The following is a 14,647-nucleotide window of genomic DNA, read 5'->3' as shown; positions in this document are numbered from 1 at the left end:
TTGTGGGGAAATCAACACAGTAAATACCAAAGTATAAAACCAGATGAGAGGCCACGTGGAGATTTCTGGGTTGAGGATGAAATAAAGCTTTGTCAGAGTTTTGTTGGCCAGAAAGTTTTCCTGGGCACACAGGCCCCCTCTTCATCTCCTACTCACCCCGCCCTAGGATATTCCAGCCTAGGAGCCCTTGGGTGGGCCTCAGCTGAAGGCCTGTGAAGTCCTCATCCTTGCCAGAACTTTCTCTTTTTCCAATCCCCCCAACCCAACCTGACACACATACACACCTCCCCAACTCCCCCCAACCCCCCCCACCCACCCCTTGGGTGCTCCCTGATGACATCTGGTCCTTCCAGTGAGACAAGCCCATCTTGAGTTCCCCTTCTCCCTTCAGACCACCTACATGAGCCTTTGAAACACCTCTTACTCCCTCCTAAGACCCATTTGGGAACAGTCCCCTCAAAGTCCCACATCTCTCATCTGTCTGGTCTGAGACAGGCTCTCTAGGCCGATGCTGGCAACCCTTGCTGATTGCTCGGCCGCTTCACTGATTGTCCTTGGCGAGTTTCTAACCCTGTTCTCCGTACCAACCTCATGGCTCTGGCGGGGGGGGGCGGGGAGGGGCACCATCTTGGTTGGATCCTGGAGCTTACCTCCCCAACCTCCCCCTTTCAGACCAGACCCAAACACAAACTTTTCTAAGGCCATGAGGTCTTGTGTCCCAGTGAAAACAGGGCATAGCCCAGGTTCTAGGCTGCAGAATATACCCGGACAAAGAGTGCCTGACCCTCCTCCTCTTCAAGGGCTCACCTCCCTCAGTTACTTCTTGCTTCCTCTCATATCCAGAGAGCAACCAGCCTTTTGCAAAATAACAACATTCCTTGAGTTAGTGGTCCTCAGGCTTGGGGTACAACAGAATCCCCTGGAGGGCTTGTTATAGCGCAGGTTACTAGGCTCCAGCTGCAGTAGATCTGAGGCTGGAGTCTGACAGTCTGCCTGTGTAACAAGTTTCCAGGTGATGCTCATGCTGCAGGTCCAGGGAATATGGTTTGAGAACCACTGAGTCAGAGTAGCAATGCCACGTATACAGGGAGAAGGAGGAATGTTCCTCTTGCGAGTACTGAGGATCATTCCAGTGACTAGGTGTGTCCCTTTGCCAGGAACAGCACAGCGCTGGGCTTTGAGACAGAAGTGCTTCTGGAAAAGGGAAGGGGGTAAAGGGGAGATAGGCTTCTAAGAAGATGGCAGTGCCAGAGGACAGCCAGCTACCAATACACTCTGTGCCAAGCAGAGATGGACAGAGAGCGCTGGCTAGGGCAGGGGCCCAGCCATGGAAAGCTTAGAAAGCAGCTGGAGGGCCAGTAGCACAGGCTAATGTGCAGTCCAAGAGAGGTGTCTGGGGGCCAATTTTACAGGAGCCTTTTCCACACCCGGGTTCAAAGAGAACCCAGAATGTGACAGAGGCTCATAACCAGAGATGAGCTGAGCCGGGCAGAGGCCAGCTCGACCCCACCTGGTCCCTGGTGAGGGAGGAAGCCTAGAGCTTCAGCTGGAAAGACGCACCTCTTGAAAACACCCAACGGTGGGTTCATATTTACTAAGAGCAGAGGACCACGCCGCTGCCTTGCAAGCTCTTTCTATCTCAAGTGTTTATTTTAATTCTTCTTTCCCTGAAGTTCTTAGGGAAGTTCCTTTTAAAAGTCCCATCCTCTCAAGATCAGCACTATGTCAATAATATACACACAGAAGAGAGTGGGAGAAACACTTAAAAATGTTAACAGTGCTTGTTTTAGTGTGAAGCAGCCAAGAATTATTTGTTTTTTTTCCTCTAGTTGCCAAATTCTTGTCTTGTGATTAAATTATTTTTATAACAAAAACAATTTTTTTTTTTTTAGCAGAAGGAAAAAACCCAAGCTATATGGGTTGTGCTGCAAAGTAGGAATTTCTGCCTCTGCTTCCCCCAGCCAGTGAGGAGAGACAGAGCCTGGTAGGGGTCTGGTCTTGGGGCTCTAATAAGAAGACTTAGAATGACCAGGCCAATTAGGGTGGGGATGGCAGCCAGCACCTCTGAGCTGTCCCTTCTGTTCTAAAGCCCTCCTAGGGTTTAGGCCCTGGGAGTTATTTATTTTTCCAGAGTTTTGGAGATTAGGGTAAATGGCCTATTCACCCAGGGTGTTTGCATGAAGATGCAGGAAAACATGAGTTAGACAGTAGAAATGTCAAATGATTTGGAGCTGGGAGGCCAAACATCATAAAAGCCCAATCTGCATAAAAGGGGGTCTCTAGTGAGAGGCCACAAGGTTTTGTCCTTCAGGTGCCCCAAATATTTTGAGAGCGAGTTGGAAGGAGACAGAAAGAATGCTTTGCAGTACACTGATGACACGGAGGCGGGAGAACCAGTTCACAGACTCAAATTATTGCAACAGCCTAGCAGCTTGGCCCAAACCAAAAAAGATAACACTGAACAGAGCCACATGCAAAGGCCTATATTTAGGCTAAAAAAGTGTATATAGTTGAATGTCATCTTTTTTCCTTCTTTCTCTTTTCCTTGTTTACATTTTCTAAAGTTTCTATACTGAGCCTACATAACTTTTATAATAAAACTTATTTTAAAAACAAACATGATCAAAACAGTTGACAGGGGGCGCCTGGGTGGCTCAGTCGTTAAGCGTCTGCTTTCAGCTCAGGTCACGGCCCCAGGGTCCTGGGATCGAGCCCCACATTGGGCTCCCTGCTCCGTGGGAAGCCTGCTTCTCCCTCTCCCACTCCCCCTGCTTGTGTTCCCTCTCTCGCTGCCTCTCTCTCTCTGCCAAATAAATAAATAAAATCTTAAAAAAAAAAAACCCAAAAACAGATGACAGTTTCTGTGACCACAAGTTAATATACATCAGCTCTGAGAAAATTGCCAGGCTATCCAGAGTTAGCCAGGAGAACTACAGGACTCCTCCCTGCCTTCACATTTTGGGGGCAAATGCAAAAACCACGAGGCACTAGAGGAGGGAACCCAGGAAGTGAAGAAGTCAGAGAACAAAGCCTTAGGGAAAAGGGGTGAAGAAACCAGGGGGTTTGGCTTGGAGAGAATGAAGAGAGCGGTGATGGCTGATGTCTCCAAATACCTGAAAGCCTGTGGTGGAAGCTGCTGGGAAAGCAAAGGCAACATGCTGACGCTGGGCCAACGGATGGATGTAGAATGGGGCAGATTTAGGTTCAGCAACAACAGAAAGAACTACCTACCGGTGATGACCAACAATGGACTGGACAGCTTCAGGAAGTCCTGAGCTCACTGTCACCAGAGGTAGTCCCAGCAGCAGTGACCCGAGGCTTCAGAGGCCTTCTGGACCCAGTGTGGGGTAGGATGAGAAGGCCTTTATGGCAGCTTCAGGAACCTAGCCAGTGTGGACTCAACCACTGACTACCTGGAACTCTCTGCTTGAGGCGAGCACTCCCTCCCCTGAGTCTCACCCCCTCAGCCCCCTCAGCCCACTCCTGTAGCTTAGCTCTCACCGTGGGAATGAACTGAATTTCATAGGCATCCACCGTGCCAGGAGCCCGGGTCCACTCTGTCCGAACCGTTGTCTCCTCCAAGAGGTGCATCCTCATGCCCTCAATGGCTGGCACCTCTGCCCAGGAGAATGAGATATGGGAAGGTGGTTAGTCCGAGGCAGCCCCCCACCCCCTACCCCTATCATCAAAGGCCCCCCCTACTCAGAGCCACTCCCTAAGATCAATCTCTGTTCCCGCTTCTCTCTGGAGGTGGTGCAAAACTGGCAGAGGCCTGATCAGGCCCTGGGGGCTCATTCACCTTCCCCCCTGCCCATCTCCAGAAACACAGAATCTCCCTAAAAGCAACTAAAGGAGCCGCCAACCTGCTCATCAGAAATCTGAAAGCGGGGCCTGCCTGCAAGCATGCCCCCCGTGGTTCTGCTGTCCCTGGTGGACACCTGCCCTCAGCTTCTACGACTGCCCCCCCCACTCCCCTGCCCAATAATTGACCTCCTTCACTCTTCCCCCAGGTCCCTGGGCTCCTAGGCCTCAAGCTCAGGCCTTCCCACTGGCTCTGGTTCCCAGTCCCTGAACCTGCGTGCTCACCTTCCCCGCAGTCTTCCCCTGCATAACCATCTTGACAGACGCAGCTGCCCTCACGACACTCTCCCCTGCCACGGCAGTCCCCAGGGCACGTCTGAGTGGCGCAGTCGGGTCCTTGAAAGCCCTCCACGCATACACACTGGCCCGCACGGCACAGTTCCCGGGGCCCACAGCCCCCAGGGCAGGCGCTGGCTGGAGGCTCTTCCCGCCCACAGTCCTCGCCGCCGTAGCCCACGTGGCACACGCACACGCCCTGCACACAGCGCCCGCGGCCCCGGCAGTCAGCGGGGCAGGTGCGGGTGGCGCAGGAGGGGCCGGTGTAGCCTGAGTCACACACGCAGCGCCCGCCCTCACAGCGGCCGCGCTGGTGGCAGTTGGAGGGGCAGGTACGGAGGCTGCAGTCCTCGCCTGCATAGCCCTCCCAACAGGTGCACACGCCGTTCTGGCACACGCCGTGCTGGCTGCAGTCTAGCGGGCACCGCCTTACGCTGCAGTCCTCGCCCGAGTAGCCATCGTCACACACGCAGCGCCCGTCCCGGCACTGGCCGCGCCCGTGGCAACCTCCCGGGCAGCTGCGCGCGCCACAGTCCTCTCCCTCGTAGCCCGCGTTGCACACGCACACGCCATCCTCGCAGCGCCCGCGCCCGCGGCAGTCCCCAGGGCACCGACGGCTCCCGCAGTCCTCGCCCGCGAAGCCGGGGTTGCACACGCAGCGGCCGTCCACGCAGCGCCCTTGCCCACGACAGTCGCCAGGGCAGGCGCGCGTGCCGCAGTCCCGGCCTGTGTACCCGGGCCAACACACGCAGCGACCACTCTCGCAACGGCCCCGGCCGCGACAGTCCCCGGGACAGGTGCGCATGCCGCAGTCCTCGCCGCTGTAGCCCGCGTTGCACGCGCACACGCCGTTCTCGCAGCGCCCGCGGCCCCGACAGTCGCGGGGGCAGGCGCGCGAGCCGCAGTCGGGCCCCGTGTACCCGGGCCAGCACACGCAGCGCCCGTCCTCGCAGCGCCCCCTCTGGCTGCAGTCCCCTGGGCAGCTGCGCACTCCGCAATCGTCCCCGCTGTAGCCGGCGTCGCAGATGCATTCGCCATCCTCGCAGCGCCCGCGGCCCCGGCAGTCTCGCGGGCACGTGCGGGTGCTGCAGTCGTCGCCCGCGTACCCGGGCCAGCACACGCAGCGGCCGTCCACGCAGCGCCCGCCCTCGCCACAGTCCCACCGGCAGCTCCGCGAGCCGCAGTCGTCGCCCGTGTAGCCAGGGTCGCACACGCAGCGCCCGTCCTCGCAGCGCCCCCTCTGGCTGCAGTCCCGGGGGCAGCTCCTCACCCCGCAGTCGTCTCCCGCGTAGCCGGGGTCGCACACGCAGCGCCCGTCCTCGCAGCGCCCCCTCTGGCTGCAACCTCTAGGGCAGCTCCTCACCCCGCAGTCGTCTCCCGCGTAGCCGGAGTCGCACACGCAGCGGCCGTTCTCGCAGCTCCCCCTCTGGCTGCAACCTCTAGGGCAGCTCCTCACCCCGCAGTCGTCGCCTGCATAGCCCGGGTCGCACACGCAGCGCCCGTCCTCGCAGCGCCCCCTCTGGCTGCAGCCCCGGGGGCAGGAGCGCAGGCTGCAGTCGTTGCCCGAGAAGCCCGCCCGGCACACGCACACGCCCTGCACGCAGCGCCCACGGCCGTTGCAGTCCCCGGGGCAGGAGGGCCAGCCACAGCTGGGGCCGCTGTAACCAGGGAAGCACACGCAGCGCCCGCGGACACAGCGACCCTGATCGTTGCAGTCATCTGGGCAGGTCCCGGAGGCTGAGGGTGGGGAGGATGGGGGCACCCCAGCGCCTGTGGGGTCTGAGCAGGTGGGCCCACCCCAGCCTGGCTCGCAGGAGCAGGCACAGCGGCTCAGGTCAAACACGCCATGGAGACTGCAGAGGCTACGAACATCCGTCTGGCCTGGAGTAAGAGGGAGGCAGGACTCAGTCTCTCTGGGGAGGGAGACCAAGCCCATAGGGTGCTCCCCTCTGTCCGCCCCTCCAGCAGGGCCAGGCTCATTTCATAGGGTCATCTTTGTTTCCAGGTACTCCTAGTCAATATATGTGGCCTGCCAAGGCCCTAACATATGCTTGGGGTCAGGGGAAGGAAGTGCTGACACCTAGTCTGGTGGCTTCTCTCTCTGAGTTGTGCCCTGGGCTGCACTCACCACCCCTAAAGGGGAAGAAAAGATGCCTTTTTCTAATTCAGACCAAGATCCTTTATGGACTAGTGATGCCCACCTAACCCTGACCCACTTCCCCACCTTCCTCTTTTTCTGTGCCCCCTCCCCTGATCATCTGTCTGCTCACCTGTGCCAGCCTGGGCAGCAACAGGACAACATCCCCCAGTGCACTGTTCCTTGAGGCCCTTCACCAGCTCCTCCAGGATCTCTAACCGGACCTTCAAGGCCTGTACCTCTGAAGCAGGAACGGGGGGCTCTGTGCCCGGGGGACAACCACAGCCAGCTGAAGGGGGCAGGTTGATGCGGTGGGTAAAAACTACCTGCTTCTCCCCTCCTTCCACAGTGTGCTCATAAAGCTGAGAAGAGGGACTTCCCCCTACTGGCTCCACTGTGCGGCCCCCCCGCTGGGGAGGGCGACGTGGGGCTGGGAGTGTCACATTGGACCGTGGAGAGAAAGGGCCTGCTCTGACTGTGCCCAGCAGTACCAAGAGGGCCAGTCTGGAGATTAGGAACCATTGGGCTGGCATCACTCAGGAGGCTGCAGGGAGAGAGGGCACATGTGAGCAGGTTCACAGAGAAGGAGACAAGATAGCTCCCCACCTCCCCCAATATACACACCCACAGTCGCATCACCCACAACTAATCTACCAACTCACATGCATGGGAAACTCCACATTCAGCCCAACCCTAAGGGATAGCCTCCTTGGGCCGATTTGGTCTCTACCTTGCTTTTTCTTTTCTTTTTCTTTTTTTTATGTTATGTTAATCACCATACATTACATCATTAGTTTTTGATGTAGTGTTCCATGATTCATTATTTGCGTATAACACCCAGTGCTCCATGCAGAGTGTGCCCTCTTTAATACCCATCACCAGACTAACCCATCCTCCCACCCCCCTCCCCTCTAGAATCCTCAGTTTGTTTCTCAGAGTCCATCATCTCTCATGGTTCATCTCCCCCTCCAATTTCCCCCCCTTCATTCTTCCCCTCCTGCTATCTTTTCTTCATCTTCTTTTTTTTTTTTAACATATAATGTATTATTTGCTTTCTGATGTCATTTGATTACCCAGCTCCCTGCCCCCCTCTTTTTCTTCTTTATTGGTCCACCCACACTGGTCTTTTGTTTGTTCTACAGATACTACAAGCTTACATTAGTCTAAGGGCCTTTTAGCCGTACATTCTTTCTGTCTGGGATGCTCTTCAAGACTGGCTCCTTCTTGGTTCAAATCCTACCTCACGTGTCTTGCATCCCAAGACCTTCCCTGGTGCCCCGTCGGAATGGGCTTCCATTGCTCTCTAAGGCAGTATCCTGCCTATGTTCTTCATGGCATTTACTGCTGCCTGAATCACCTGTTCCTGTGGGTACTTGTCTGTTATCTGTCTCCCACTACTAATGTGGGAACCCCATGAGAACAGGGACCTCGTCTGTCCTGGCACTGCTGTATGCCTGTGTCTGACACATGGGGGCTCCCCAACACATTCTTGTTGAATGGATTAGCAGATGAGTGTACAAGGCCAATCCTTCCACAAGCACCTGGAACCCAGCTCCTACTATCTTCTTAGGTGAAGATTATCCTCTCTCTCCCTTTTATTCAATCCCTCACTCTCCGCAAAATCCTTCCTGTCAGCTTTTATAGGAGCTCAAGTATCCCCTGTCGTTTGAGAAAATCCTTCTTCCTCAGTACTTACATTACCAAATATCAAAACTGATAAAGGTGCAAGGATAGATAGAACAGAGTAGTGTCCAGATACATGACCACATACAAAGGCGGCACTGCAATTAAAAAGAGAATGGATGCTCTTTTTGAGAAATGAGGAAAGATCCAAATGGAAAAAAAATCTCTCTCTCCCTTATGTCCACATACAGAAATTAATTTGAAGTGAATCTAACGGACCTAATTATGAAAGGTAAAGCAGTATCTTTCAGAACAATATTGTACAAATGAAAAAGAGGAGAAAATTTTTACAACCTTAGAGTAAGCAAAGATTTCTTAAAACCTAACCACATAAAATTTAACCATAAAATATTTCACACAAAACTTAACCATAAAAAAAGCGATGGATACACTGGGACTCATTAAATTGATCACTTCTGGTCATCCAGAGACACCTTTTGGAGAATAAGAATAAAAGCCATACACTGGGATAAAATATATGAGAAATGCCAGGAGGTAGCGGGGGTGGGAGAGAGAGTGAGAGATATTGAGAGTGAGAGAGAGGATTAAAATCTAAAATAAGAAACCCCTGCAAAACAAAAACAACAAACAAAAACAAGACAGGCAACCCAGTGTTTTAAATTGACAAAAGTCTTAAACCAGTACTCTAGAAAAGAATATATCCAAAGGACCAATAAACAGATGGAAAACAAACATATATATAGGTGTGTAACAAAACTAGTAACCAGAGAAATGCAAATTAAAACCACAACAAGATGCCATTATATAGCCATCAGAATGGCTAAAATTAAAAGGGTTGTTGTTACTTGATATTGGCAAGAATGTGAAGCAACTAGAACTCTCATCGATTGCAAGCAGGAAGCACTAATGTATGTGCACCCGCTTTGGAAAACTGCTAGGCAGTATCTACAAAGACATATAGCCTATAACCCAGCAATTCCACTTCTTGGTAAATATCCAACAGAAATGACTCCATATATTCTCCAAAAGATATGTACAAGAATGTTCGTGAGATTTTTTTTTTCATATCAGCCAAATGAAACAAGTTCCATTAATAGAACAGATAAACAAATTGTGGCACAATCATACAATGAAACACAGCAATGAAAACACCCTCTTGCTGCATGTAACAACATAGACAATTTCACACACATAATGCTAGCAAAAGAAACCAGATACAAAAAGAGAACTTTGTGAATGATGCTATTTACATGAGTTTCAAAAACAGGCAGAGTTACTCTTTACTATTAGAAGACAGGATTACTGGAAATATTTTGTACTTTGATCTGGGTGGTGGTTAAACAGATGTATACATATTCAAAGATTAATTGAGCTATACACTTTTGATTTGTGTATTTCATAATATGAAATTTTTATCTTAAAAAAACAACAACAGGGCGCCTGGTGGCTCAGTCAGTTAGGCATCCAACTCTTGACTTCGGTTCAGGTCATGATCTCAGGGTTCTGAGATCGAGCCCCGCCTCGGGTCTGCTGGAGATTCTCTCTCCCTCTGCCCCTTCCCCCTCCCTTGCGCACACATGCGCACGCGCTCCTGTGCGCGCGTGCTCTCTTTCTAAACAACAACAACCACAACCAAACCTTCCCCAATCTCATACTCCCTCCAGCCAGCACATATTTCCCTCCTCTACTTCATGGCTTCAGTTGTCGAAAGATTTATCTGTATTTGCTGTTTCCATTCCCCATATCCCATCCCACGCATGCCTCAGTGCACTCCCATCCGGCTGCCCCACCTCCTTTCAACTTATCAAACAGCTCTCCCTAAGATCGCCCAAAGATCTCAGTGTCACAAAATGAGAGACATTTGTCTTCATCTTACTTGACCTGTGTCAAAAATCACTGGACACTGTTGATCACATCTTCCATGTCATAACATTTTGTATCCGGCTGTCCGTACAGTAGCCAGGAGAGCTATGTGGCTCTTGAACACTTGAGATGTGCCTAGAGTAACGGAAGCACTAAATTGTACTCAGTATTTTTTAAAAGCACCCCAGGTGATTGTAATGTACAGCCAAAGTTGAGACCTACTTTTCTAGTCACTCACCTAGGTATTTTCACCCAGACACAGGATTTTAATTTCCAAACTATACCCCAGTTTATAAACTAGCCCGGTCATCTCCTCTTAACTCCAAGCAATGTATCCAACTGGCTACTTGGCGACTCTTCTTGGGCACCTCAAATTCAACATGTCTGAAACTGAACTCATGGTCACCCTTCCTGTACCCCATCCCTTCTCTTGTGTTCTCCACTGCAGCTCATGGCCCCACCATTCATCCAGAAACCTAGAAACCTAGAACAACCTAGAAACCTAACTGCCATCAACGCCACCATACTTTGTGATATTTGCCCTTATCTTCTCATAAACATCCTTTAATCTGCTTCCTTCTATTCTTGCTCTCTCTTTGAGTTAGAGATTAAGCCATCACCTAGCTTTTGCTTGACAACTGCGTTTGCCTCCAAGCTGGTCCCTCTGCTTCCACTCTTGCCTCTTACAGTCTCACAAAGGCAACTAGGATGTCCCGTTCCCCCTAAAAACTCTCCAGTGTCTCCTTTCTAAATTCCCTTCAAACACTGACAAACAGCCCTGCATCATCTGGTCCCTGCTGACCTCTCCAACCTCATCTCCCATAACACTTCCTTCCCTCTCCCCACCCCAGTCCCATGGACCTGCGTCCCTCACACCCTTCCCAACCCTAGGCTTTTGTATACGGTGCTCCCTCTCTGTGAAACACTCTTCCCTTTCCTCGTGGCCTCCTCATCCCTTATATCTCAGCCCCACATTGCTTCCTCAGGGAAACCTTCCTGCCCAGGTCCCCCTAACATGTGATACCAAAGAGCCATATAACAGGACTGATTAAAAAAAAAAGAGCCATGTAATTCCCACTTGTAGCACGTATAACAATTTATAATTGTACACTTATTGGTGGGATTATTCTAACGCTTTCCTGCCCACACTCAGTCGTACCCACTAGACGGTAAGGTCCATGAGGGCAGGCATGGCACTTGATTTTTTCTTGACTATTGTACCCTTCCATCTAGCACATATGAGGTGCTTGATAAATATTGACCATATGAGTGAATGAAAAGTTCAATTTAAGTTGAGAACTAGCATCAGGGCTGGAACCAAGGACAGGACCAAGGTCAGGGCTAGGACCACGGACAGTGTCTGGGACAGGAAGCTGGACAGAAACAGCAGCTCAGGCAGAAGCCGGGCTAGAGAGAAGGCCAGATGTGGATGTCGGCAGGGCCAGACAGTACAAGCACTTTGGAAAACTGTTGAGCATAATCCCCAAAATCTACCAGAGCTATATGCTAACACTCTGATCCACCATAGCCCCAAACTGGGAAGTACCCAAATATCTCACATCAGTAGAATAGATTACAGCGTGGTTTATTCACACAGTGAAGTAAAATAAAGCAATGGGAACAAACCACAACTCTATGTAGTAACATGGATGGATCTCACCAATATGGGGTTGAGCAGAAGAAGCCAGACACAAAAGAGAACGTGCTGTAAAATTCTATGTATATGGGGGTACCTGGGTGGCTCAGCTGGTTAAGCATCTGCCTTTGGCTCAGGTCGCCCGCTTCGGGTTCCCTGCTCAGTGGAGAGCCTGCTTCTCCCTCTCCCCCTCCCCCACCCATGTTTGCTCTCTCTCTCTCCCTCTCTGAAATAAATAAGTGAAATCTTTTAAAAAATTCTATGTATATAAAGTCTGAGGAGAGACAACGTTAATCGGTAGTGTCATAAGTCAGCAGTGTGGTGCTCCTGGAGGATTAGTGATGGGGGGCGGGGGGGGGGACGAGGCAGGGAAGTTCTGAGGTGTTAAGAAGATCCTGTTTCTTGATCTGGGCGCTGGCACCCAGCTGTGTTTGTTGAGGCAAGGATTGGGGAGCACAGGGAGACCAGCGTTAGAGAGGTGTTCAGGGTGAGCCAGGATAGAGGGCTGTCGTGAGCAATGGAATGTGGAGGGTTCAGTTGGGGTGAAGGGCTAAGGAGGGGTGTGGGCGGGTGCCCGGCTCTTCGGGACCAGAGAGGCTGGAGAGAGGAGGGCAGGGCGAGTGTGGAAACACTGGTGGAGGAGGGAAGGGACGGTGCCTAACACACACACACACACACACACCCCGCACCCCCCGCACACACACAGCCACCGCACACACACCTACACACACCCCCCGACACACATTTCCTGGCTTGCTGTTCTGAAACTTCTCCTCCGAGTCTGGGAAAAAGGAGTGTCAGGGCTACCAGCCATCACACCCTGCCACCAGTCCAGAAGAGACAGAAGGAAGGCTGGACGACAGGGAAAGAGCATTTCTGCACTAAGAGGCCCAAGAAGCCCAGGCAGAGGCCTGGCAGGCAGACAGCGGCCCTTCCCTGGGCGTCTCAGCCTGTCCACTTGGAGTGTAGATTTGGGTACAAGGTGGGCTCTGACCTACCCTCAGATCCTGTCACTCTGTCTAAGGCCATGCAAACCAAGGGGTGCATGCACACACAAATACATGGACATATACAAATATACCCAAGTATGCACTCATCCGCAAACACAAACATGAACACACTTGTACTCAGATACACATATCCATCCAAATCAGCCTGCGTCGGGGCGCCTGGGGGGCTCAGCCGTTAAGCGTCTGCCTTCGGCTCAGGTCATGACCCCAGGGTCCTGGATCGAGCCCCGCATCGGGCTCCCTGCTCGGCGGGAAGCCTGCTTCCCCCTCTCCCACTCCCCCTGCTTGTGTTCCCTCTCTCGCTGTGTCTCTCTCTGTCAAATAAATGAATAAGATCTTTGAAAAAACAAACAAAAAAACAAATCAGCCTGCGTCTTTGCAGGCACACACACACACACACACACACGCGCGCGCACAATCTCCTCTTCACATTTCCTAGACACTTGTTCACTGGGTGATGCCTAGGAAAGTGGATTTCTCATCGGCTCAGAAGGCAGCTATGTGAGTCAGAGAATGTAGTTGGAGTGAGAAGAACCAAACAGGAGGCTCTGCTCCAGGGAGAAGAAGAAGATACTTGGTGCCCCACACCCCTGGGGGTCTTTGCGAGTTGTCCAGTACCCATCCCTGCCATGGGATCTTGCATCGTTCCCCAGGTTGGGGGAGAGGGGGAGAGAGTCTCTGCAGCAGGAAGGAGAGAAGCTGGAAAGTAGTGAGGCAGGTCTCAGAGGAGAGGAGTAGCCTCCACAGTTCAGGACCCAGAGCCTCCTTCCCCATCCCCTCTCCTGCCCTGTCATGGCCACTTCTCCAGCTCCCACCTCCAACTCTTGGAAGATTTCCCCTCTTCTCTCAGCACTAGGAAAGGAAAGAACTTGGGTGTCTCTTATGTTTCTCCCTCATCATCCCCCCTACTGCTGTCTGGGGCTCCTTTCTGCAGTGGGGAGGGGGGATGTGGCCTCACCCTCTTGGCACCCTCCCCACAGTTGGAGGGCTGGCAGAGGTGGGGGCATCATCCCAAGCTGTGACTCAGCTTGCCTGGTATTCATGGTGTGGCCAACTTTGACACTTCGCTCATCAGGGACTGCTGGTCCCAAGAGGTGTGGAGAAGGGCTGGCTTCCATGAGGGATGTTCCAGAGATGGGGGATCTGCCCCCCCCCCCGGCCTCCCTCTGCCCTTCATGCCACATGAGGGGTGAAAGTAGAAGGATTCCAGGACCATGAGAGGAAGAAGGGAGATGAGGGGGTTCCAAATATTGGGTTGGAACCAGGAGGTAAGGAGGTGCCAGGGAAGGGAGATTTGGGGTATCCAGATGCCCCTCATTCTGGGGAGCTAGTGGGCCAGAGGAATGGAAAAAGTAAGAGAAAGGATTTCCTGGGCCCCCAGTGGAAAAGAGTAAGGGGGCAATGAGAGACAGGAAGGCAGGTTCTGGTCCAGCACTGAGTGAGCAGGACTCAAGAGGAAGGGAGTTGGAGGAACTGAGGTGCCAGGTCCCCAAGGGAGTGGAGGCAGGGAGAGAGAGGGGAGGGGCGGGGAGGGAGCCAGGGATGTGGGAAGCAGGCGGGGACTGGAAGCGGGCTTGGACAGCCAGACAGCCGGCAGCTGCCGTGTTTCCGACTTGCTTCCCAGTAGTTCCTCTCAGTTCCATTTCCAGTTGTTTCCAAGCCATTAAATTCTTTCCAGGCAAGATAAGGGGCCCGCCCGCCCACCCCACCCAGGGCGAGTCACGTGTAGTGGGTGGGGGGAGGTTTAGACCGACAGAAGCAGGGAGAGCCTGGATGGGGACGGAAGGAAGACGGAGCCCCTGTGCCCCCGGAGGCATCTCTCCGTCAGCCCAACCCCGCTGAACCGTGAGTCATGGGTGGGGAGCTCTCAGCCAAGAACAAGTTTTAGGATCCTCTCGGCAGGCTCTGTGCCCTCCCCAGACCTGGGAATCCTGACTCTGCTCCATTTCAACCTTTCCCAAAGGCTTAAGACCCCCAGACCTCCCTCCCAGACCCGCAACCCACATGCTGAGAGACCCCCTCTGGCACCTTCCGGGAGCTCTAGCTCAGCTGCTCTAACCAGAGCACTTGGGGGTTCCACCAGCCCTTTCCTCCTGAGGTTCAGCTGGCCCCTAGCTGAGCCTCTAGCCCCCTGGTTTCCCCCTCCCGATCACCATCACTGCTGAGTCCTACCTCACCAATAACCACCTCCACCCTGATGCCACCACCTGATCCTGTCCA

The 14,647-nt window shown here is 52.9% G+C and overlaps 1 protein-coding gene across 3 annotated transcripts in view; it reads right to left on the bottom strand.

Moving 5' to 3' along the window:
* TNXB (tenascin XB) overlaps positions 1-6,807 on the bottom strand; it is a 50,257-nt gene extending 43,450 nt beyond the window's left edge. For 2 of the 3 annotated variants that reach the window (XM_088024050.1, XM_088024053.1), the window contains exons 1-4: positions 6,408-6,807; positions 5,575-6,018; positions 4,087-5,481; positions 3,502-3,617 (exon numbers count right to left, since the gene is read on the bottom strand). In XM_088024050.1, the coding sequence (XP_087880176.1) occupies positions 3,502-3,617; positions 4,087-5,481; positions 5,575-6,018; positions 6,408-6,807 (2,355 nt within the window). The remainder of the gene's footprint in view (positions 1-3,501; positions 3,618-4,086; positions 5,482-5,574; positions 6,019-6,407) is intronic. The other variant, XM_088024051.1, reaches the window with a different exon arrangement.
* Between the last annotated feature and the right edge of the window lie 7,840 nt (positions 6,808-14,647).

This window comes from Eumetopias jubatus, unplaced genomic scaffold (genome assembly GCF_037043125.1).
Source record: "Eumetopias jubatus isolate StellerSeaLion01/CBP00866 unplaced genomic scaffold, mEumJub1_p1.0 scaffold_6, whole genome shotgun sequence".
Taxonomy (NCBI): domain Eukaryota; kingdom Metazoa; phylum Chordata; class Mammalia; order Carnivora; family Otariidae; genus Eumetopias; species Eumetopias jubatus.
This window is presented reverse-complemented; position numbering and strand designations above follow the sequence as displayed.